The sequence below is a fragment of the Mangifera indica genome, chromosome 3 (genome assembly GCF_011075055.1).
Source record: "Mangifera indica cultivar Alphonso chromosome 3, CATAS_Mindica_2.1, whole genome shotgun sequence".
Taxonomy (NCBI): Eukaryota; Viridiplantae; Streptophyta; class Magnoliopsida; order Sapindales; family Anacardiaceae; genus Mangifera; species Mangifera indica.
The window spans coordinates 21,597,281-21,623,838 of record NC_058139.1 but is presented as its reverse complement, the minus strand read 5'-3'; the positions used below and the strand labels follow the sequence as shown (position 1 = coordinate 21,623,838).

At 31.7% G+C, this 26,558-nt stretch overlaps 3 protein-coding genes across 5 annotated transcripts; all 3 read right to left on the bottom strand.

Annotated features, from left to right (window-relative positions):
* Nucleotides 1-2,086: 2,086 nt before the first annotated feature.
* On the bottom strand, nt 2,087-2,755 carry LOC123212198. The gene has a single exon (XM_044631269.1). It carries the CDS (start codon nt 2,534-2,536, stop codon nt 2,204-2,206), a length of 333 nt encoding a protein of 110 aa, XP_044487204.1. The 5' UTR covers nt 2,537-2,755; the 3' UTR covers nt 2,087-2,203.
* A 4,883-nt stretch (nt 2,756-7,638) lies between these two features.
* Nucleotides 7,639-17,717, bottom strand: LOC123212343 (folate-biopterin transporter 1, chloroplastic-like). Of its 3 annotated transcripts, XM_044631446.1 has the most exons (10): nt 17,471-17,714; nt 16,453-17,112; nt 15,676-15,911; nt 15,304-15,368; nt 15,047-15,209; nt 14,821-14,969; nt 14,495-14,734; nt 14,204-14,372; nt 14,002-14,094; nt 12,115-12,669 (listed from the first exon to the last, which is right to left on the bottom strand). In XM_044631446.1, exons 2-10 carry the CDS (start codon nt 16,496-16,498, stop codon nt 12,370-12,372), a joined length of 1,461 nt encoding a protein of 486 aa, XP_044487381.1. In that variant the 5' UTR covers nt 16,499-17,112; nt 17,471-17,714; the 3' UTR covers nt 12,115-12,369. The 3 variants fall into 3 exon arrangements, with proteins under 3 accessions (XP_044487382.1, XP_044487381.1, XP_044487380.1); XM_044631447.1 differs by lacking the exons at nt 12,115-12,669; nt 16,453-17,112 and adding an exon at nt 7,639-8,108 and having other exon boundaries at nt 17,471-17,717; XM_044631445.1 differs by lacking the exon at nt 16,453-17,112 and having other exon boundaries at nt 17,471-17,713.
* A 5,470-nt stretch (nt 17,718-23,187) lies between these two features.
* On the bottom strand, nt 23,188-25,790 carry LOC123212176 (FCS-Like Zinc finger 8-like). Its single transcript, XM_044631238.1, has 3 exons — nt 24,972-25,790; nt 24,175-24,885; nt 23,188-23,605 (listed from the first exon to the last, which is right to left on the bottom strand). The coding sequence occupies exons 2-3, from the start codon at nt 24,876-24,878 to the stop codon at nt 23,521-23,523; spliced, it is 789 nt and encodes a 262-aa protein (XP_044487173.1). The 5' UTR covers nt 24,879-24,885; nt 24,972-25,790; the 3' UTR covers nt 23,188-23,520.
* Nucleotides 25,791-26,558: the final 768 nt, after the last annotated feature.

Genomic DNA, 26,558 nt, shown 5'->3' with positions numbered 1-26,558 from the left:
CTCTTTACAACATTTTGACACACTCATATAGAAACCCATTATTATATATTTCATTTTCTTTAATTTCATGCCTCACTTTGTCAGGGGAGAGAAAGAGAAGGAGTTTACATTGATCGAAAACAATCGACTTTTGTTTGTTATAAGATTTTCTTACGAGGCTTTGACATATACTTACTTATGCGAAAACTTTTATTTTATTCTTTGTTTTATTTAATTTCATGTCTCACCTTACCTTAGAATTAGGAGTGCATTCAATCTGAACCAAACTTAAATAAAGGTTAGTTTGAACTTGGTTTATTCGATTGCCAAAGAAGAATAATTATTTAAATCCATAAGAATTACTAGAGAAAAAGGAGAAGAATCGTTAGTGAGATCATCTTCAGTTCAAGCCGAGTTGAGTGGAAACTAAAATTTATTTCAAACTTGTTTAAGCCAAACAGTAATCTAAACTTCGATAGTTTGGATCGAATCCAACCTTACTCAGAATCTCACTAGAACCGGACAAAGACTCTTCCATTGTCTCAATGGCTCACGACGCATCTAGACATCAAACTCATGACAATTCTATCTGACTTCACTAACCAAATGTTGACCTTTCAATCAGTGTTTCAAATCTTCAACTAATCCCATTGAGGGGGCGTTTGGTTTGGATAATATTTTATTATCAAAATAAAAAGATTACCTCGAAAATAGATTACTTAGAAGATTACTGGGTATAAATGATTACTATATTTGATAAAATTTGATAGGTATAAATAATTATTGTGTTTGGTTAAAGGTAATAAAAGATTACTAGTAAATTATTTTACTTAAATGCCCTTGAATATAATTATTTTTAAATATTTTTATATTATATATCATATTAATTAAAAATAAATTTATTTTTATCTAAAAAAATTAATAAATTATAATATAATTATAATAAACTCAAGATTACCTCAGTAATCTTTCAATACCTAAGGTGAAGGCGGTAATCAGATTACCACATATATTACTTGTCACGTCAGCATTGATAATAAAATATTACTGTAATCTTTTATTACTGACAAACCAAACAAATGAATAAAAGATATATTACCAAGGTAATCTTAAAATCTCCCAACCAAACACCCCCTGAATCTTAATTAGTAGTGTACTGTAATTGGTCAAAACACATGAAATTTTCAGCTCTCCAATTATGCATAATATTTTATTACTGACAAACCAAACAAAGGAATAAAAGATAGATTACCAAGGTATTCTTAAATTCTCCCAACCAAACACCCCCTGAATCTTAATTAGTAGTGTACTGTAATTGGTCAAAACACGTGAAATTTTCAGCTCTCCAAGTATGCATTGGTTCAGCTCTTTCTTGCACTCAATTTATTTGAACAGAAACATGCCCCTGTTGACACAAAGAACTTAAAGGAGAGACTAATAGAAAGATTTGTCAGGTAATGATAATTGCAGTGACACAGAAACTTAATCCTCCTGACTTGCAATTTATCACTTCATTTTGTCATTGGAAACCAATCAAACCATGAATGCTTGCACCAATAGGGAACAACAACTGAAGATTGGTTAAATAGTTGTGAGTTTTTAAATTGGACGAAGTGTTTGTAAATTGGATAATATATAGATAATAGATCGAACTATTAGACCAAAATATTATATATTTCGTTTGGAGGGGAGAGTTGACCAACACTTTGCTTTCACAAGGAGTTCAAGTTTCAGCACAACAAATCTAATTTCTTCGCGTCCCAAGTGGTAGTTTGAACGTTAAATGAGTGAAATTTCAAGCATAAGAGTACGTTATTTCAAGATTAAGTTTTTAACTTATTTAATCCAATAATTGTGAGAGTCTCACCTGCTCAAGTAAGGTTTTTTTGTTACGAAAATAAATCTGACTTCTTCATGGATCAGCTCAAATTTGATTCAGTACTAAGAAAGTTAGATTGTTTTGGCTTACAAAAAGATTTGTGATTCTGTTTTCCAATTCACTCAACTTAGCTACTTAAAGTAAGCTCACAAAATCATTATCCCCAGCTAAATGTGTTAGGATTTTCTGGGAAAATCTGTCTCTTTAACCTGGAAAAGAAGAGAAGAATTGAAGAACATACTCAAATATACCAAGTAGGTAGTGAAAAACAAAAACAGAACATCCCCTGTACAGGAGAAGTGGCTAGCTATGTATATTATTCCATTTTACTTCCCATGAGTATTATTACAATTTTGTGCTGGCCGACCTGGTGTGCTTCTTAGAAGAAGATGGTGAAGAAGTCAAGTCCCCTGACCTTCGTCTTAGCATCTGTCTCATACCATTTGCTACTCCAACTGCAGGATTTGAATTGAATTTACCACAGAATGACATGTGAGCTTTCACAGCTTCTTCCATGTCGAATGCCTTGTTTCCCCTACCAACTTCATCTCGTACAGCTTCTGAGCACAACCCACATAACCATTTTCCAGAAAATTCGGCCTTTACTACACTGATATAGTGCTGCGTACAATCTTCTTTCAATCCACAACACTCACACTTAACTGATTCAATCTCCATTACATAATCTTCTCTTTTCTCTTCTTGTTTTCTCCCAGCTGTTGAACTTGAAGAGCTTGTAATGTGAAGGACTCACTGCTAAGTGTTGTGCTTGGTGTTGCATGAGAGCTTATATGGTGGGTATTTTTTTTTCTTGTAATGATTAACCTCACCCAAGTCAGACTGATATTTTAGGACCAAAATAACCTCATTGAATAAGTCAAATCTCAAGTTTAATGATTGACCCAACAATTATTAAACTAAATAAGTCAATAATTTGATCTTAAAATATCGTTAAAAAAAACTTAAAATCATACTCTTTTATATATAGAGTCTCATTTTTTGTTATTGAAATTATCTCAGGGTTTATATGATGGGTATTGGGAGAGAAAGAGAGGTTAGATAGAGTAGGGAAAAGTGCCATGATTTCCTCCATGTTCTAAGGGACACAGGGCAGTGGAATTTGAGACAAACTGGGTGAGTGGTGAGAGGGGGCCTCAGGATTGACACTTTCTACCATTTAAAACATTCAACTGAGTGGGGTTTTTCATTTGTTGCTTTCTTTTCCATCGTCGTCATTATTTCTTTTTAATTTGATTGACAGTTTCTTGCGGTTGGTGTTGTGGAAACTTGGCTGTAAATGGCTTGAGATTTCTTGGCTCTAACTTGGGAAGGCTTTATTTGTTTATTTTGTTCTTGTTATGTGATAATTGCATAAATACCGAGGAAAAAATAAAACTATACATATAAACAAATTGTATAAACTTATCTGAATAAACTGAGATAATACATTATAATTAAATGATGTGATTGTTTACTCTTTTTTTTCCTCTTACTTCAAAATCACTCAATCAGATACTATCATATTAACTTATACAAATAATATTGTACGATTTATTTATACATATAATATTACTTTTATGAAAAATTATCTCTCTCTTCCTTACGAGATATCTTTAAAAAACAAAATTATGAGTTCAACAAAATTCGAAACAGACAATACCTCATGGTTCTAAAAGTCTACCTTGTGCAGATGGAAACAAATGTCAAGTAAGTCATTGATAGTTGAATGGACGCAACAAAAGAAATTGACAACAATATTTGGATGTTGTCTTTCAATGTGTTGTACAATAATGGCAACAACTTTTTGGCATGATTAGAACAGCTGAACATGTTTTTTCAATGGAGAAGTTATGTTCATGTTATTATAGTCAAAATTTTATATGTGGATGCTTTGTAATTGGTCTCTTTCTCCGTCTCATTTTGTTATATAATAGTTTCCTATCCGTGGATCTTTGACTTGAGAAGCGATCATTTGCATAAGTGATAATTTTTATCTTGAGTAACAGATAGATTTCTCTCACTTAGAGAATGTAATTCGTTGATTAGTATTCCTTCTATGTCATTTGTCCATAATGGAAAGCAATAATTTTAAGTCTTATTAGTGACAAACATATATTATCATTTAAATAAAGAAGATTAAGGGGATAAACAAAATCGTAAGTTTGGTGAGTAGGCCCTTATAAAATCTAATAATTGACTTTTATCCTGACTAAATCTTTTTTAGGACACGTAATCTCTTATATAAATACTTTATCGGATCATTATTCTAATATCATTAATATCATAATCGTAGACTAAAATTTTCAACCAATAGATGAAACCAAGATAAAAAACTGCTTTGTAATTGATTTTCTATTAGCACTTATCTCATATATCATAATAGACATTAAGATTTAGTAACGAATCTTCAATATTGTTTCTATAACAACATAACCTATTTGATGTAAGATTTTTAATTGCATAACTCGATAGGTAATAAAAAATCTCGTCGAAAATCACTTACCTCTTTCCTTCCTTTCTCTATAACTTTAAGGCCAAAGGACTTATTCCCACCCAAGGTTTACTTTTTTTTTAATTTTCACTCATTAATTTTTAAAATCTCAAATATTCACCCGTTAACTTCGCCAAAGCCATATTATGACTTTCTTTTTCTTATGACACGTTACTGACCATTTATTAGCATCATTAATAGCTATCAATTATTGAAGAATGAGACATTACTCTGTTCTAATAATTTGTGGATGCTTGAGGTTGAGGGCTACTCTCACCCATAAAAGACAAGGTTGCTTTCATCTTTCTAATTTTGTTGACTTTGTTTGGAAAGAGATGTCTCCAATCATGCCATCTGTCCAATTATAATTGGGCAAATTCATTAGCCTCAATTGAAAATTGAAAGATGAAAATGAGCTTAGAAATTTAGTGCAATAATACTCTATTATAAACTATGGGTACAATAAATGCATATAAATTAGTTTTTTATTATATGATTTAATAGTTTTAAATTACAAATATAAACAATTAGAATATTCAATTATATTACAACGTATCCATCTGGTTTACATATTAATATCCACTATTTATATAAGTAATATTACTTTGCAACAAACCTTTGCAGAGCAATTAATAGTCCTAACAGGAATTTAAATTCATGCTTTCTCACAAAAAACTTATCATTCATAAAATCTTCAAGCATTTTGGTATGCCATCTAGGGGTGCATTCGAGTTTTATCAAGAGTTTAGCTCAAATCCAGAATATTTAACTCAAACTTGGTTCGCTTGAACTGACATTGAGTTTGATAGAGAAACCACCAAAAGCCGTTAGAGAAGAAGAGGTTATTATGTCATCCATATCTAAAGTAGAAGAAGAGGTTATTATGGTTACCCACACCGAGTTGGCTTGGGCTCGAAAGCCTGTTCGATTCAATTCAAATTCATTTAGTTTATATATGAACTGAGTTCTAGTTAAGATGAACTCAAGTTAGAGAGAGTTCGACTCAATTTAACTTACGAACTGGATAAATAACTTGATTTGGTTCTAACTTGGCTAGTAACTCGATTCGAATGATGTTAAATAATTGTTAAACGATATCGTTTTATTAATAAATCATGAATTCAAACTACAAATCTAAACCACATATCTGAGTTATGAATTTGAATTATAAGTTTAAGCTAAACTCAAACTAAACATTTTTCATTTGAACCAAATTCAAACTATCCTTAATGTTGGTTGGACGAATTCGAGCCAAACTCGAACCAAAGGGTATTCGAACTTAGTTTTGTTTGTATCCACCTCTAATTATGGTGGTGAAATTATTTGGTTTCATTAGTTTGTTTGTAGCTTCATTAATCAGATAAGTCAACCAAAAAACGAAGCATAATTACCCAATAAAAACTCATAGATATCAAGAAACTTCACCTATGGTCCACTCACTCTGGTTTGGAAGATCTTCTAAAGAATTTGCACTCAAAAACTTCATCAATGGACTGTGGCTTACCCAGCCTGTATGTACATAATGAACACAGAGATACGGATGAATGATCCAACTTAGTACAAACAAGTGTTGGATATATATATATATATATATTAGTTTGAACGAAGAACAGGAGTACTTGGACGACTGTATGCATGTACAGAAGCATTTACTGTAGTCTGTAGTCAGGTATTATCCTCTTCAGTAAGTCCTAAATTACAGGTCCACAGACAAGCCATGGCCATGCATTCGAGGTTGCAAGTTTCTTCTTGTTCGGCGACAATTCCAGTGGCCACTGTATATGGAGATTACTCTTGATCTCTGTCGAGGTCACAACTTGGGCCCGATTAACGGTTAATATCCTGAAAGTGTAATCCTGGAAATGTTAAATTAGTATAGATTTGGAAGGGATAAGGCCAATCTTTAAAACTATAGACACCACGTGTAAAATATTTAATTTAATACTTAAATAATATATTATTATATAATTAAATAATTTTGATAGTCAATAATTCTCACATGGCTAAGTCTATTTGTTTTCTCCATTATCCTGTTAAATTTCAGTACGATGGTTGAGTCATTTCAAAATGTATTGCCCTTCACATGGCAACCCACATGCATTCTCCTGCCCAACTTTGGATTCTTTCCTCACCACCACTCAACTTTAGGGATAGATTTACTTTGAGCCGAATTAAGTTAAACCACAAAATTATCAACAAGAAAAATAATATTATTAAAAAATTAAACAATATCATTAACAAAATAAACAATATTATTGAATTAACAAACAAAATAATCTTGAACTGAATAATAAATTTAAATCAAATTTGCTCAAATCGAGTCTACCTTAATATATAAATCCATAAGAACTAATGTTTTCTTTGCTTCGAGAAATTGATAGGTTTATCCACATCTTACTAGATCGATTATAGCCACAAAGTCCCATTATCCACGCTTCCTTTTAGTTTTTTCACAGCCATCATCATTGTGCTCTCCTAATAATCAAGATGACTAGTATTACAGGAATATTTTATGTACAAATTATGGGTATTAACATATATAATTAAATTAATGCTTTATTATACGATTAGAGGATTTTAAAATAGTATTAATATAAATAATTAGATTACTTAATCTTATAATAACACGTTAGTTTGCTTGTACTCATTAATATCCAATATTTTTACACGTAGTATACTCATAGTTTTCATAGTTAAACAACAAGATGATCCACTTTAAAAAACAATAATACTTTTGCACTATTCATAAGTATAAATACGATACAAATATAGATATGTCATCATATGATTGATAAATTTTGAGTTAGAGATAAAGTGACATTCAATCACATAATAACACATTAATATTTATTCTCATCTTATGCTCAATTATGAGCAATACTATGATACCCACTTTAAATGCATAAATTAATACATATTTATGTGTATCATAATGTAATTGGGTGTTATTTTATTTTTAATTTAAAATCACGATAACACATATTTATTTATGTACTCAAAATGAGTATATATAATTTTATTGTTATTCTTATAAGTTATATATTTATCAATTATAGTCTAAATTCAAAGTCAGAAAGTAAAATTTTGTGAGGGCATTTACAAAATTCAAAACTTTTAGAGATTTATTGATAATTTATTCAAATTAAACTATGTGCTTGCAAGCTTACCAAGTCAACCAACATCAAACTCGAGCTCCGCTTGACAACCAACTTTTTTAAACCTGACATGAGAATGGGGAGAGGATTTTATAGCATATATCAGTAAAATGATCTCTGTACAGACAATACAGTGGGTTAATCAAAATATATTCGCCAGTTTGCCGAAAAATAATGTCATTTTGAACCATCATTTCTCTAAATCTATTGCCCTGATATTTACAAGACTCTCCCCTCCGGTCACCTCTTTGTTATGTTTAGAATCTCTAAATTTTACAGTCCATGGAGGAAACTATAGAAAATTTTAACTAAATTTCATTTCAATTTCTCCAGTCTCTTTCTCGGCGGTACCTGGACTATCCTGGGGCAGTAGACCGAGGAGGGGCAACGGCAACAATGAGCTGAGGTTGCATAGGATTATCAGAGTGACCAGGTTGTCGAATCTGTCTTTGGTGACGCCCAAGGCCTGTGTCAGGCCAGCACCTATGAGCCCCCCGAGGACACTACCACCATTTGATATGGACATGAGAGTTGCAAAGAGTGTTGCTTCCATACCCTCTGGACACAACCTTGCCGCTGGCACAAGGACAGGCAGGAAAGAAGCCTGCAGCCAAACAAACACTCTAGTTTTCTACTGGATATACTAGCAAAATCAATCTTGTGTAAAATAGTGCAGAGGAAAATAATTATTTTGTCTAATGCATGTGTTTCTCTTGTGCTTTTGAATTTAAGTTTAATAAATAAGAAACACTTGAATGGCATACCAACATCCCAAACCCTTAAATTTGTGTTTGTTTATCAATTTTTCTCTCCATTTTTCTTTTTTTTTTGGGTTAACTGAAACAAATTCTTTCCCCTCCTAAGGAAGCAAAAGACTGGCTTTACAGTTAACAACCACCAAAAAGCTTCATCAAAACCAAGCTGTTGTGCTTTTACAAGTCGTGCCTTCCCCATACCATAGAAGCATGATCAATGATCAGTGAAACCATCATCATGTCATTTACTCACACATGAACTATTGCAAGAGTAAGATGATAGCCTTGCTCCTATAGTCCAACTGATGAACACTAAAAAGTGTATATTTATTAAGAGTTTTAAGTCGTCATTCTCACATTTAAAGTGCCATTACTTCTCTAACTTAAGCACTTTTGTAATCTTGAGCCTAAAATGAAGAGTTGTCCTTAATTCATAATTGATGGTTGTTTTGATGTAAGTTCAGTAAAATAGGCATAATTCTTAATCTAAAAGTCGGATCAAAATGATTCTTGTACTTGTAGAAATATAATTCAATTCCCTACAAAGTAGAACACTTGAAAGATCAAATCGAATGGTTGATAAGTGTTGTATTTACTTCTTTAATCAATTTAGAAACCCTTGTAAAGTGGGAGACTTGATTCATTATGGACTATCATTGGCACAACAAAGAACTGGATGATCTAACTTGGGAAGTTTGATTTGTTGTAAACAAAGATTGGCACATTGAATGTTTGGACTCATTTACAAGTGTTGGCATTAAGATTTGTTGTAAACACTGAATGTAAATTAGATCATTTGCATCAAATTGCATTGAACAGTTGATTACACACTTCACACAAATATCAAATCCCTCTCATCAAACATGCATTCATTTTTCCACATAAGGTAATTTCTACCTAAATAACTATTAAGTAACTCCATTAGAGATAAACGTAACAAATAAATTTGTGAAGGAATCAATGTGGGCTATACAAGTAGTAATGCACAAGCCATTGCAGAAAAAGCTACGCACAAAGGTCTTGCGAGCATGGTTTCTGACCTAACTGTTCAGGGAATATAAAAGAATAGTATAAATAGAAAGAAGTGAATAACCTTTTCTACCTTTTTTTGGAGTAGAACAGTTTAGAATATAGAAGAAAAAAATTGTTAAACATCAACAACAGCTTTTGAGCGTTGGAAAATAGTAATACCACCTCACTTCAATACTTTGAGAAGACTGAATTAGTTCAAAACCAACTTAAGGCACAATTTAAGATGCTCAATACAGATATAAACTTCATTTTCGCAATAAAATTATCGTGAAGAGTGGGAAAGGTAAACTACTACCAAACCAGAAGCTATAAGATGGATTGCAAGTAAAATTAATACAAACTGGGAGGTATGGAATGGATACCAGGAGGTCCCTGTACACAATTGGATAATGGTGAAAATTTAGGAATCGAGTTAAGCAATTCTCAATAATGATCCTAACCTCCTTTATTATCCATGCTTCTATCATAATTTATCAGCTGCCCCACGCCCTTATGTCTTGAACTCAACTAAAATAAACAGGGTCATTAGAGCTGGATTCGAACCGACCCAACTTGTGTAGGCTCAATGTGCAACTCATTTCGAGCCAAATTTGAGTTAGAGCTTTAGTTCAACAATTTGACTTGAATTCAGCTTGAATCTTTCTCCAATGACACTCTTTAACTAGTTGCTGACACTATTCATCCCACCGGTAGCCCTCCAAAACATCTTCGACAAGCTCAAACAAACCATTTAGGATTTGAGTCAGGTCAAAGCCAGCCCATGTACACAATTGGATAATGATGAAAATTTAGGAATCGAGTTAAGCAATTCTCATTAATGATCCTAACCGCCTTTAATATTCATGCTTCTATCATAATTCATCAGCTCCCCCATACCCTCATGTCTTGAACTCAACTAAAGTAAACAGGATCATTAGAGCTGGATTTGAACAGACCCAGCTTGGGTAGGCTCAGTGTGCAGCTAATTTCTAGCTGAATTCACACTACAACTTTAGTTCAACAGTTTGACTTGAGTTCAGAATCCCTCTCCAATATACTGTTTATCCCATTGCCGACACTATTAATCCTGTCAGCAGCCCTCCAAAACATCTTCAATCAGCTTGAGCAAACCATTTAGAATTTGAGCCAGGCTAAAGCCAGCCCATGTTTGGGCTTGGCTCAAATCCAGTCCTAGTAATGGTCATTGAATGAGAGCTCTCACGTTATTCTGCTCCATACAAATGCAGATTCAAGAATATTAGTATCTTGGCTTAAATGATTTGTCCAGGTCATGAGTTAAAAAAAGTTCAATTTAATTGGCTTAAATGATATTATTTTGGGCAATAGCAACCAAACAATAGATTTTGACTTGATTACAATACAAGTCAAACTCAGTTTAAGTTCAATTCAATATTATAGTCAAATTCAAGTTCAACTCTTTTTACGTTGAGTTAAACTTAAATTAATTTAAAGAAAGTTTGTCGAGCCTAAGTATAAACTTAAGTTCGATTTAAATCTACCCTTAAACATAGACAATTATAACACACAAAAATATTAAATTTACAATTTCCCCAAATATATTTACACTGATTGACTCACAAACAAATACATACATACATTCATACACACATACATACATACATATATATATATATATATATATATATATATATATATAAAAGATTATTTATTTGCCAAAATTTTAGCAGAAATGGTTAGATATTAAATACTTGAATTAAAACCCATTATCATATCTTAAAAGGGTTTTAATAATCTTTTAAACTGTTAATAACTCAATTACAAATCAATTTAAATCAATTAACATTTGAAGACTTGTAATTAACAATTTCCACCAATTGATGGGCCAACAAATTTACTCTCATCAATTTGAAAGTTTCACTAAACACTTTCACATTTTCTCATTAATGAAATTTAATTATTTTTTATCAATTTTCAAATATAAATTTATAGTCAAGTCGTTTATTAAAAGATAAAGAAAGAAAATGATATAGTAATACATATCTTAAATAATATAATCTTATATTAAAATTTTATGTTGAAATTACGAAAATATTAATAGTTAACTCTTACGTTTAAATAACAAAAGTATTAATAATCAAGTCTTTTATTAAAAGATAAAGAAGGAAAACGATATAACAATACATATCTTAAATAATATAATATTATATTAAAATTTTGTCGATGAAATTATGAAAATGTTAATAGTCCACTCCTACATTTAAATAATAAAAGTATTACTATTCAAGTATTTTATTTTAAAAACAAAAAGAAAATGATAGAATAATACATATGTTAGATTATATAATCTTATAAGGACAAATAATGAAATCTCTTTTTTACCCTTAGTTATTAAAAAATTTCTTTTTTACCTTCATCTAATACTACACTTATAGAATATTGCTCTTTATTTTCACTATTCAGGTAATAACAATATCGTATCGTAGTCGTAATCAAACCGTTTTTTATGTCACTTGTAAAGTGTAATTAAACTGAATCAAGTTAAGTGGTGTATAGTTCAAACTTTATCTCAATAACATTAAGAGTTATCTTGAGTTTAAACTTGTCAAGCTAAAAAATTCTCGATTTGAACTCACCAAAAAAACGGCTAACCCAAACTCACCTAAAAAATTTACATTTTAATCTTATAACTTATATATTTATCAATTATATCCTAAATTCAAAGTCAAAAAGTAAAATTTTATAAAGGTATTTGCAAAATTCAAAACTTTCATAGATTTATTGATAATTTACTCAAACTGAACCATAAGCTCACAAACTCACCAAGTTAACCAACATCAAACTTGAGCTCCGACCGACAGGCAGTTCTTTTACAACCACAGTCACATGAGAATGGGGAGAGGATTTCATCGCATATATCAGTAAAATGATCTCAGAACAGACAATACAGTGGGTTAATCAAAATATATTCGCCAGTTTGCCGAAAAATAATGTCATTTTGAACCATCATTTCTCTAAATCTATTGCCCTGATATTTACAAGACTCTCCCCTCCGGTCACCTCTTTGTTAAGTTTAGAATCTCTAAATTTTACAGTCCATGGAGGAAACTATAGAAAATTTTAACTAAATTTCATTTCAATTTCTCCACTTTCTTTCTCAGCGGTACCTGGACTATTCTGGTGCAGTAGACCAAGGAGGGGCAATGGCAACAATGAGCTGAGGTTGCATAGGATTATCAAAGTGACCAGGTTGTCGAATCTGTCTTTGGTGACACCCAAGGCCTGCATCAAGCCAGCACCTATGAGTCCCCCAAGGACACTACCACCATTCGATATGGACATGAGAGTAGCAAAGAGTGTTGCTTCCATACCCTCTGGACACAACCTTGCCGCTAGCACAAGGACAGGCATGAAAGAAGCCTGCAGCCAAACTAACACTTAGTTTTCTACTTAAAACACTAGCAAAATCAATCTTGTGTAAAATAGTGCAGAGGAAAATAATTATTTTGTCTAATGCATGTGTTTCTCTTGTGCTTTTGAATTTAAGTTTAATAAATAAGAAACACTTGAATGGCATACCAACATCCCAAACCCTTAAATTTGTGTTTGTTTATCAATTTTTCTCTCCATTTTTCTTTTTTTTTTGGGTTAACTGAAACAAATTCTTTCCCCTCCTAAGGAAGCAAAAGACTGGCTTTACAGTTAACAACCACCAAAAAGCTTCATCAAAACCAAGCTGTTGTGCTTTTACAAGTCGTGCCTTCCCCATACCATAGAAGCATGATCAATGATCAGTGAAACCATCATCATGTCATTTACTCACACATGAACTATTGCAAGAGTAAGATGATAGCCTTGCTCCTATAGTCCAACTGATGAACACTAAAAAGTGTATATTTATTAAGAGTTTTAAGTCGTCATTCTCACATTTAAAGTGCCATTACTTCTCTAACTTAAGCACTTTTGTAATCTTGAGCCTAAAATGAAGAGTTGTCCTTAATTCATAATTGATGGTTGTTTTGATGTAAGTTCAGTAAAATAGGCATAATTCTTAATCCAAAGGTCGGATCAAAATGATTCATGTACTTGTAGAAATATAATTCAATTCCCTACAAAGTAGAACACTTGAAAGATCAAATCGGATGGTTGATAAGTGCTGTATTTAGTTCTTTAATCAATTTAGAAACCCCTGTAAAGTGGAAGATTTGATTCATTATGGACTATCATTGGCACAACAAATACTTGATCTCATTTAGACGTTTGTACAAAAAACTAGATGATCTAACTTGGGAAGTTTGATTTGTTGCAAACAAAGATTGGCACACTGAATGTTTGGACTCATTTGCAAGTGTTGGCATTAAGAGATAGCTAAAGAGAAATTATATAATTACTTATAAAACATAAAATAAGTTTTTACTTGGTAAATTCTTCAGTTGGAACTACCCTTGTGAGTGGAGTTCAATTGAGTTATTAAAAGTGTTAAACCTACCTTATTCGATATACCCAGTGTGGATCCCCTGACCTTAGCAATCTTTCTAAACTTGAAACTTATTGCAGAGGATTGCTAACATTTATGTTTTCTTTCATTATATTTTGTGGATTTGTATTTCTTTGATTAGTTTCTATGAAGATTTGGCACTCAAAACTCCCAAGATTAACTACTTGAGACAACCTACACTTAGGTTTGCAATAAAAGAGTTGTAAAACCTAGCTATGTTTAGAAGTGATTAGGTTGAAGAAAAATTATATTACCTGACTAAGCACGGTAAGGATCAAAGAATCCCCAATTGCAAACCACTTATCACTTATACCAAACTTCCTATTCAGTCCAGTAACAAGGAATACCTAGACAAAAATAAGAGCAATGGTAATAAGAATGAAACTTGAAGAAGGAACTCAAATAACGATGGTAAATCTTAAAATGTCCATAAGAAATGCAGACAATAATGCAAACCTGGGTCATCCCAAGAGCTGTACCAATAATGGTTGTCCCAAGAAAAATCTTCCTCAGAGGAACAGTTTTTAGAAATCCATTATACAGCCCAACACCAAGCAATGAAGCAATTGAAGTAACAAGCTTGACACGCCCTAGAAACTCTGGGGTAAAACCAAGTTTATTTGTGCTGAAAGCAAAAAAGGAAAAAAAATTGTCTAGTTGATACAAATACTCAAACTGAAAAATATCTACACTAGCCTGAATTAAATTGCAGAAAGGATAATGAACAGAATCATGAATTACACATACGTGAAGTAAAACATGGCAGAGTCTGAATGTGGAGTCGCCTGCCACAGGAAAATGAATAAAGTTGGAAGAAAAACGTTGGGCTGTCTCACAGCACCCCATAACTGAATAATGTTTTGTTTAGAGCTTTCAAGAAAGCCAGGACCACCTAAAGGAAAATTCTGCCCCACACGTTGTTCTTTTACTAGAATAGCAACTCCAGATGTTATAAGTGGTAGCAATGCTGTGACACCAAAAACAAACCTGTGAAATTATGGGTGTCAGCAAAAAGATGTTTGAAATAAAACTAGCACTAAGAATTTATTCTCTGACACTAACCAACTTGGTACCTTACACCATAAGCATCAACCAATGAGCCACTAAAGTAGGAGCTCACAATCCCACCAAATGCTGAGGATCCCCAACATAAAGACTGAAGAGATCCTGAAACACTTTGTGACTCACCACGAGCCCTTTCCACAACCATGGAATCTACAACCTACAGCACATATGACTACATGCCATGTTTTCTATGACTAAGTAATTTAGGAAATTCTTAAAGTTCAATAAACTTACAACATCTGAGAAGGCAACAGAAAGAGATCCAAGAAGTATGCTAAAAGCAGCGCTGTACTTGCCGTCAACGAGGGTGGCCATCAAACTCCATGAGATTGCTCCAAGAAGCCCTGATAGAACCAAGTATGACCTCCTTCGGTAACCAAAAAGTGGGAGAGAATCACTAAAAATAGAGAGACAATAGTTCAGAAAAAATCATCAGTACCAAAAGTAATTTTAATTAAGCCAAATGTAGCAAACAGTTCACTAATTCATACCTAATAAACCCATAAAGAGGTTTGATAAGCCAGGGCAATGCAGAAAAACCAAATATTACAGCTGTCTAGTCAACCATGTATAATTTGTCAGCCCTTCAAATATCAAGCTAACTGTACTTAAAGTAATCAACAACAAGAAAAACAAAATAGTTGACACAGTTATCTTCAGAGATTAGAAAGAGAGAGACAGCAGGCAGCTAAAACTGATTCATGGAGAACGGGCAAACAAATGGAGCCATAATTTTTCATTTAACACCATTAGTATAAAGCTCAAATAAAAAACGTTCATAGAAAACTGGAAGTGTGATTAAAAGGGATAATTATCATGACTTTTCTCAAAAACAAAATAAAGAGCAATTTAAGGCAGCATACCTCTGCAGGATCTAGATGCAGATCATCTTTTATGTAAAAATTGACAGCAAGCCTTGCAAGGCCTAAAACACCTTGTACAAAATATACCATGGCAACTGCAAAATTATCTGGAGACAACTCCACACCAAAGAATATGACTCTGCCAATAAGGGATCTGTTTTTCTGCACAGCAGTCTTACCAGAAGCACCTATATCTCCTTCTATATCTGTCATCAACATGTCCCCTTTTCCAGCACCTGAACCACACAAATAAGTTATAGGTATAGAAAGAGAGCATCCATGCTCTTAGGTTACCCAGTAAAAGTGCATGACATGCCTGTCTTGAAAACATATGTAGTTATGAACCTATGAGCATCCATGGTCTAACAAAAGAAATAGGAGTTACCAGTGCATTGATCGTTTTGTTCACACATGTACTTATGTTGCTACTATGATACATGTAAACCTAGGAAGTAGAAATATTAAAAAATAAAAAATATACTACCATACAACTGGAACTCTTCTTGTTGCTGGATATTAAGCAAAATACTAAAATGTCTTGACTACTTCAGCAAAACTAAGATATAAATCTGATTAACTACAAAGGTTGCAACTCATCAAACAAAGACTGTAAATTAGATCATTTGCATCAAATTGCATTCAACAGTTGATTACACACTTCACACAAATAATACAGACTGGGAGGTATGGAATGGATACCAGGAGGTCCCTGTACACAATTGGATAATGGTGAAAATTCAGGAATCAAGTTAAGCAATTCTCAATAATGATGCTAACCTCCTTTAATATCCATGCTTCTATCATAATTTATCAGCTGCCCCATGCCCTTATGTCTTGAACTCAACTAAAATAAGCAAGGTCATTAGAGCTGGATTCGAGCCGACCCAGCTTGGGTAAGCTTAATGTGCAGCTCATTTCAAGTCAAATTCGAGTTAGAGCTTTAGTTCAACTGCTTGACTTAAGTTCAGCTCGAATCTCTCCCAATGACACTGTTTATCCTGTTGCCAACACTATTCATCCCACCAGCAGCCCTCCAAAACATCTTTGACTAGCTCAAGCAAACCATTTAGGATTTGAGTCAGGCTCAAGCCAGCCCATGTACACAATTGGATAATGGTGAAAATTGAGGAATCGAGTTAAGCAATTCTCATTAACGATCCTAACCTCCTTTAATATCCATGCTTCTATCATAATTTATCAGCTGCCCCATACCCTTATGTCTTGAACTCAACTAAAGTAAACAGGTTCATTAGAGCTGGATTCGAACCAACCCAGCTTGGGTAGGCTCAGTATGCAGCTCATTTCAAGCCGAATTTGAGCTAGAACTTCAGTTCAACAGCTTGGCTGGATTATGGCCAGGCTCAAGCCAGCCCATGTTTGGGCTTGGCTCAAATCCAGTCCTAGCAATGGTCATTGAATGAGAGCTCTCACGCTATTCTGCTCCATAAAAATGCAGCCCCAAGAATATTAGTATCTATAAACGATATTAAATAAGCCTAAACTTAATTAATTTCATTCCATCTTTAGGCCAACGAGTGTAGCAACATTTAGATGTCAACGGTTTTCAAAGCTTGATAATTAATAAATGAATTAAACCAGTAATACTCTTCTCAACTTCATTTATTAGCTAAATTTTAGCCTTATCCTCAGACAGTAAATATTTGAATTAATTTTAAATTCCTATTAAGCAACAAATCACTCTTTATTAATTACATTCCAAATTGGAAATAAAAATCAGAAGAAAATCGCAAAGCTTAAGCTGGTAATAATAACCGATTAACGGAAGGAAACGAACCCCATTCGTGATCCACAAGCGGCTTGTCCATTCTGTCACGTCGGAGAGAAGAAGCATGCGGGGGAAAAGCAGCAGGCATGCCGTTTCTCTGGAGCGATTGCCAGCGTGTTCTTCCGACGGAGGATCGGTGAGCCCCGGCGATGACAAAGCGTGGTTTGCTATGAATAGCGAGGGAAATGAAGGAGAAAATTTGGTTTTCTGAAGGTACAAGTAAAGAATGCCGGTCAAGCCATTCAAAAATGATTTAAATTGTGTTTGTTTGGTGAAGTTGAGGCATGCATTTTGGGTGGACCTAATGACGTAAATTGTGAAATCATGTCATTGGTAATGAGCATAATTAGTAAATTCGAGGAGGTTAAAAAAAAAATGTAACGAAAATTATATAATTATAATACGATAAATAATAAAAAATCATATATATAAAAAATAATTATAAATTTTAGATATTTAAATAATACAATATAATATCAATAATACGTTTCTAAAAATATAATAATATAAACATAATTTTAATATTTTTTATAAATCTTCCGATTAATAATTCAAAATTAAAGTACATAATCGACTATTAAATTTAATATAATATAATATTTAATCAAGATTTAATTACCATCAAAAATTATGAAAAGAGATTAGAAATTTGAATGACAGAAAATTGAGTTTTTTGTTTTCTATAGTTATAGTATTATAGTAATTAATTGAAAATACAAAAAATATTTTCGTACTTTAAAAAATATATAAAAAATAAAAAACGTAAAAACGATAAAAATATTGTTTAATACAGAAAATATATAAAATATGTGTTTAATATATTTTGAGTTCAAAAATTTAAAACGACATATTTAAAATATGAATAATTCACATTTTTACTGATTAAGATAATAACGTTTATAATTCAAAGGTAGATTTAAACTGAGTTGACTTAGACATCAATTTATATCTAATTCGGATGAATCAAACTTGAGTTAAAATTTTAGTTTAGTTTGAATTTGAAAGTTCACTAGTATCATAGTATCAAAACTCTTCTTTTTTGACCATTTTTTTTTATTTTTCTTCTCCTTTTTTTAGTGTTTCAATGTGTTCTTTTATGATATTAAATCGAGCTTGGATTTAAGCGAACTGTTTTGACTCTAAGCAGACTCTTATTTAAGTTTGACTTTAATTCGAATTCATCTTCTCAAATTAGTGAATAGAGAGTACAAGGATTCTCAAATGAGTTGACACACATAAATATATATTTATCATAATTATTAATATTTTATGATATACAATACGATATAGGTAGAAAACGATATGTATCATGAAGAGTATCAAATTAGTGCAATATAATGGATGTATCATGCGATATGATACGTATCCTATGACACAATATATATTACCGGTATAAATTGATACACTTTTTAAAAAAAAAATGATAATATACAAATGGTATATATGAGAAATCTTAAATTTTCAAAAGTATTTGTAATATTTTCTGTCAATTAGATTTTTTATTATTTTATTTTTTCAAAATTATATCATACATTACGATATTCGATACACAATATAAAAAGTTATGTTCTTGATAGACAATTTAACTACAGTTATATTAAATTATATATTTAAAATAAATACATATAGTATTGTTCTATAAATAAACTTGTAATAAAATAAGAATTAAGATAAAAATCCTATTTTGTTTGTGTGGAAAACCTAAGTCAATTTATTCCATTAATTTATATAAAATACTATCAATTTTGTTCTATAAATTTTCATAGAATAATAAAATATAAAAAATTCATCGATTAAAAATACATATAATTAGAGTGTAATTATATGCAAATAATAATAATAATAATAACGATTAGTAAAAAAATTTTAAAGTGGTTCAATTTACTGCTCAAATTTTTATGTTTATTGTTATGTTATTGATCATCGAGTGAGATATTGTCATAATCTTGTATTTACAAGAGAAAAGGAATGATTATGATTAATTATATAATTAAATACATTTATATTATATTATATTGAATCTAGATATTTAATAAATTTTGTTGTTAAGTAAATATATTTATTATGTCATTTTGAAAAGGTCGAAATTAGTGGAAGGTTATCTTGTGAAATTAAGAGATGAAAGTGACATATTGAGATAACAGAAAACAGTTGAAACTGATAGAAGGATTTCTATTCGTATTTTTAGTTAATCTACATGTAAATTATGTGTCTAATTATTGTTTGTATAACCAATCGCTTGTTATACACTCATCTAGTATAGCTCTTGTATATTTTACTAATAATAAGTCAGACAACACAACACTATCTTGAAAAACATTGGAGAGAAAGTAATTCGAGAATCTTTGATCTAATCTTTTCCAAAACTCAAAAATTAAATAATTTGTTATTAGAACTAATCAATGACTTTAAAAAAATAATATTCTCTTACATCAATTCAACAATAAATCAAAAATAAAAGTTCAAATAGATCATAGATTAGTCCTCCGCATATGACAATGCGAAAATGAGGGGTAGGGATGACTCATTGTCCCACTACGAACATACACAAAAATCCTCTTTTCATATCTTTGAAGAATAATTCTATTCCCATCTTTATCCTCTCTTTATCTTTCCCACTTAAGTATTATTATAATAACGATGATATAATAAATAATTAAAAATGTAATAAATATCTTTAAAATATGTATGAAGCGAGGAGGGGATAAAGTGGTAATGATAACCAATTATTAGGCAATTGACGAAGTTCCATTGCTTTATAATTTTTTAAATTTATATTATAAGTGATTAATATTAAATTGAATGTATCACTTTCTTGATTATGATGCTAATGTTATCATTTGAAATTCATATTTTAATTATTCGGTTTGATATTCCAACCATAGTTTTAAAGTGTTCAAGATAATGAACTATTTCGAACCACAGTTGAATTATGTCGAGTTATGATTCAATTATTGGTGCAAATCTTGATCCAATAGACTTGTTGACATCATGTTAACTTCAACATAATGTTATACTTATATTAACATGAGTTTTAAAAAAGTTACAATTGATAAGAAAAGTAATATACCATTAAACCACAATTCTACTTAATTACATATTATATCAACTATTATATCTAGATACAGTGATGGGTTGTGTCGGGTTGGCTTCGACAAGACCCATCGCTCATGCGGGTCGTGGCAAACTCAAGACCCATATAGTCAGAAACCCTTATGTTAGACCAACTTGAGAAACTATATAAGTCTATAACATGACCCATATTACAATAGATTATATTGTGTCGGACCTTTAACACGTTAATAGTCGGTGGGCTTTTGGTGAACTGACTCATTAATTATATATATATCTTATTACTTTTTATTATATTTTTTAAATTTTTTATACTAATCTTTTAATTTTTCTGATAAGAATAATGATAAATAATTAATAAATTTATATTTCTCATATTATCTCTTGGTTTTCCCATAAGAATAATGGCAATTTTTTTTTTTAAACTTTTTAATTTTTCATAATATTAATACACACCTTTTTTATTCTCTACATAAATTATTTGGATTTCTTATGTAATAATAAATATAAAAAAAAATTGTGTACAGTGTCAGACCGAGCCAAACTGCACTTCACAGCGCATAGACTCCTATAGTACATATCTGGCTCCTGTGGACCCTGCCAAAAAAATAAAGTTCGGACTGACCCAACCACACTGACCAATTGAACCATGAAAAGCTCCAAACCGAATCCTTGTCGGGTTCAAATTAGGTTTGGGTTTAAAAAATGGGTTTCCACCATCCAATGGATATATGAGTTAACAGGCTTACAGCTAGCTCTGCATTAACATTTAATGATTGAAGAAGAGCAGTTGGATTGCGTTAGGATTCTCAATGTTTATCATACGAAGAAGATGACAAGAACAAGAACTACTATAGATATGCCTGTATCAAGAAAATGAAATCCAAAATGTGAGAGGGCAAAGCGGAGGTCCAACATCAGGTTCCAGAAATTCCATGTCAGGTTTTCTGTCTTGCCCAAGAACTTGTCCCTTCTGATTGAATGCAGAGAGAGCTCAGGCCCCCACTGCTGGGTTCCTGTTTAGAGAAACCTACTCACCTCCCTATCTTCCCGGCAAAATTCTTTTGTTTGTTTGAATTTCTTAACTTGTTTAATAATTCATATAAAACAAGACAGATTGTCTGTATTTACACCCGAGTTGTATTCAGTTTTGAGTCTAACATGATACTATATAATTAAATATTTAAATAATTATATATCATCTGAATATTCAATCGACTGCTTAAAATTAAATATACTTAGTTGTTACATCAACACTAGGTTTTCATATAATCTTATACTTACATAAGAATCTAAGACAACATTATTACTTAGAGTAGATTTGAATCGAATCGGTTTAACACTTTTAATAATATTATTTGTCTTATTATGTATCTTGTTGGTAGTATTATTTATCTAGTTGAATAATACTATTCATCCTTTCGGCAACGTTTCAGTAACTTCTTCAATTAGTCTATTTGAATTGAATTCATATTGATCATGATAGATTGGAACAAAATTCCTCTAAAAAATAAAAGCAATATGTGTATATATATATATATATATATATATTTTTTTGGTATATAATTTAGGTATACAGATTATGTGTCATTATATGAATGAGTGTTATTTTATTTTTAATTCAAAATTATCAAATTATATGATAATATATAATCTGTATACTCAAATTATATACAAAAATACAATCGAATAATTTTATTAAAAAAATAATTAGTCTTCCATCAATTGCATTAGGTTACATGAACCAACTCCATTTTAGGCCAAAAAAGGCTTGACAAAATGAAATAAAATAACATTCAAAAGAAAAGAAAAATTCAACTTCAGCTCGGGCATTAGTCCTCTCATTATGGGTGGATTCGAATTGAGTTGATATTGTACAAGTCAAATTAGTAAATAATATGTCAAAGATGGTAAACGATAACAATAGGGCAAAGATATGTTGAAGAAGAAGAAAAACGATCACCTATGAGGCAAGTTCCGTCATTGTTTAAAAGTTAAACTTGAGTTTAAAGAACGAAAATTACTTTATTTTGAGTTTAAAGAACGAAAATTATTTTACTTTGAGTTTAACTCACTCAAGTCAAATAGTGATCGAAGATTGAACTAATTTAACTTGAATTCATTCTTAGTCCTCTCCATAATTACAAAATGATTGGTTTAAACCCATTTTTCAATTACCAATCCAAGTTTTGATTCGATCAAAAACCTTATCCAGGTTTTTCCTAGTCCAACAATCTGATTGGAAAAACAACGCTTTATAAAAAAAATATTTATTTATAATATATTACAACAATAAAACTATATTCATAAACATTTATATACACAATTAAGTACGTAAATAATATATCATTTTACAATTAAGTGATTTTGAATTAAAAATAATATAATACTCAAACACATGATAACACTTCATCTGTGTATCAAATTATATATTTAATAATATATACACATAATATTACTTTGTATCACAAATGAAACTTATGATATGATGACGTTGGTCATGCGCATCAAATGTTGGGATTTGTTAAAAAATAATGTTTAAAAGCTTGCGTTTGAAGTATGGTAAAACCGATGGTTAAACCACAAACTGGCACAACTTATCTCGACTCATCTATACTAAATTTGTGACAAAGTTCTAATTAAACCAGTTCGACTGATCAATCCGATTTTCATACCCATGGTATAAATAAAAAAGAATAAGAAAAAGGTAAAAAGTAAATTTTACTCGTACACAAGTCTTTGAGAGACAAAAACTGTGGGTGAAACCCACCAGCAATCCCTAATTATCCCTTGAAGAAATTCATAAACACTGCAATTCTTTAGCAGGACTTCAATTCCTCTGCCTCTACAAGGAGCTTCAGAAGAAGTGTAAAGTAACTAAGGGAATAAAAATCTACACAACCAGAATCAATTATCTTAAGACTTTTTCAATGTAGAACCATCTTCATCCAATAATCTGCCTTCAATTGATGCGAAAAATTTATGACTCAAACTGGGTCCAATTGATCCACTCCTTCCTCCACCATCATCTCCTGGAAACGGCATTCACAGCTGCAAAATGCTTTATCTCCCCTGCAAATTATGAAGTCTTCTTAGTTTTTCATTCATTTCCGCAAGACTATGCACACTCTAGTTTAGTGCGATTTAAAAATTTTTTTAAATTAAATTAAAAAATAGTTTAAAAAATTTTTAAACTAAATCGAACTAAAAAAATACAACTTGATTTAATTTATATTATAGTTTAAACTTATAAAAATCATTCATTTTTTAAATATATTATTTGATAAAATTAATTAAATTATAATATTATAAAAAAATATTGTATTAATATAAAAAAAATAACAAGATAAATATAAAAAAAATAAAACACTAAATTATTTACTAAAAAAATTATATATATATTTAGAGATTTGGTTAGGTTTAAAAATTACTTAAATTGTAGTTTAAATTAAAAATTGTTTATAAAAAATTTATCAATTTAAACTAAACTATTTTATAAACAAAAAAAGTTCGATCCGAGTTTAACTATTGGAATAGAATTATGCATACCCAAACATTTTCATATTTGTACATGGCAAACGAGGAGAGCAAAGGAGAGAGGGAGCATCTATTTGATCATGGCAAAAGGAAAATATACGTACCTGTAAATGTAAATGTCTTTTCCCTGTTCAAGATTCTTCTTGCAAGTGTAACAAAAGCTGAGAAAATTTTCAGATGGGCAGTTCATCCGATTAATAGCAGCAGTGATGCCGTTGTTTTCTTTTCTCAGGGGAGAGAACCCAGTAACGCCACAGCAGCTTTCAACAATGCAATTGTCAAAAATATGAGTAGTTCTTGGATTTGGTCCATGAGAAATGACACAAGTGTAGTCCTCAGAGAGCTCCATCTCAGAGGCAGAGAGACAACCGGTGAAAACTCGAGGAGAATTTGGGGTCTCCAGAGACGAATTCACTGAGCCAACAGCTGAACTTTTTGCTGGAGAGAGAGAGGAAAAAGAACCCAATTGAGAAGGGATTTGGATCTTTAGCTGTGACCCGAAATGAACCATTCGGGTCTCAGATTTTGACTCTTTACAGTCTGGTTTCACATCTTCAAGAACATCAACAATGGCAAGACCAATTCCTTTGCAGTCCAATTTGTGCCTAGCTTCAGGTTTCTTGAGAATAGAAAATCGCTTGCTGCTAATATCAAGAATTGAAGTTGGGCTCATTGCAGAAGCCTCAGTTTCAGAAATACCCTTGGTTAAAACAGTGAATAATCTCGGAAATGAAGTGAGTTTTCTTTTCTTTTCTGTGGTGCGCGATGGAAGAGAGCCATTGTCTGCCATTAACACAGAAATTTGCATAACCCCACTGCAACACAAAGAATAAATTTATCTAAAGATTAGATTTTTATTTCTTTTCATGTACTTATGAGAGAGAGAAAAAGACAGACCCACCTGAAAGATTGAAGCTGTTACAGAGAAACAGCCATGGATTTAATTCTTGTAATTCACAACAAAAGCCACCTTTGAGAGAATCAAACTATATACTATGTTACAAAGTTGAGAAATTTAATCAAATGGATGGTGGGAGAAAATAAAACTGAAAAAGCTTTACTTTTTCCCCGACTGTCTCGCACTTTCTTCCCAATTTTCTCAGGACGAATCACTCAGTCACAGAACAGAGCAGACCAGCAAATGCATCAGCACAGACTGCACAGCAACACAGACCGAAGAAACAAGAAGTTTTTTTGTATTTTTGTTAAAGCCATCTCTTTTAGTCTCTGCTTTTCACCTCTTCTTTAACTTTAATAAATGTCCTTTTACTAGAAATTTTCCTTCGCCCACCACGGACAAATTTGATCCTATCATTAAGAAAACAAAAAAATTTCTGAAAGAAGAAAAAGATTCAACCTTTACATACAAACAAGAATACAAGACCAGACCATTTAACAACAAAAACTCCCAAAAAAAATACGAAAAAACAAATTTAACTCTTCTTATATCAAAACCCCACTTTCAGTTTCAGTTTTTTTCTCTCACAACGAGTCCTGAAAAATAGACAAAAGTTGGAGAGAGAGAGAGAGAGAGAGAGAGAAAAGGCAGCTCGTGCGATGAGAAAGAGGGTTATTGGTCTGATTATAAAGAGACGTGTGCATGGGAATCAGTGGGCTTTGATTCGATGAACAACAAACCCACTCACTCACCATCACAACAACGCCCACTGACTCAAGCAACTCAACTCAACTCAACTCAGCTCAGCTAATTATCTTATTCTTTTCCTCATGTATCAGTTTTCCATTTTTGGGTCGTCCCATCAGAGCCAGACTGTTTGATCGGGGGTGAACCAATCATGTTAAACAAATGTTATGATTAGGGGTGGATTCGAAACGAGCTTTGCTCAAATCAGTCCGAATCTGGGTTTACCTTGAGTGAGTCCGAGCTCGAATACAAGTTTGAATTTTAAGCAAAAACGAACACGAGTTCGAACACGAATATTGGTTAAGTGAGCTGAGCTCGGCTCATGAGCTGAGCTCGGCTCATGAGCCGAGTTCTCAAATAAAAAAACATTTATTTCAAAGAAGAAACGACACCGTTTTTCTTTGAAAATATGAGCCTAAAGCGAATCCAAACCCAAACACATGAACCTGAATATTAAAATTATGAAACGAACCGAACACGAACATATATTTAGTGAGCTCACGCAAGCCCGAGCCCGAGTTTGGGCTCACTGAAAAATAGCCGAAAATGAGCTGAGCCTTGTTCAGATTCGATTCGATTCGTATTCACCCCTAAATATGATCATTAAAATATATAAATTAAAATTTTAATTTTCAAATATTATCAAATTTAATGATTCTTCTTATCACGTATCAGTCTTTGATTTCTGAGCCGACTTTCTAATGGTTGATTTTAGGTTTAACAACTGATTTCATCATTATTAAATCAAATAGATTAATAGAATCTCGGTTACCACTCAAATTACCTATTTTACAGGCGACCCTCTCTTTCACTTTTTTGTTTCTTTCTGTCTTCTCTGTCTGT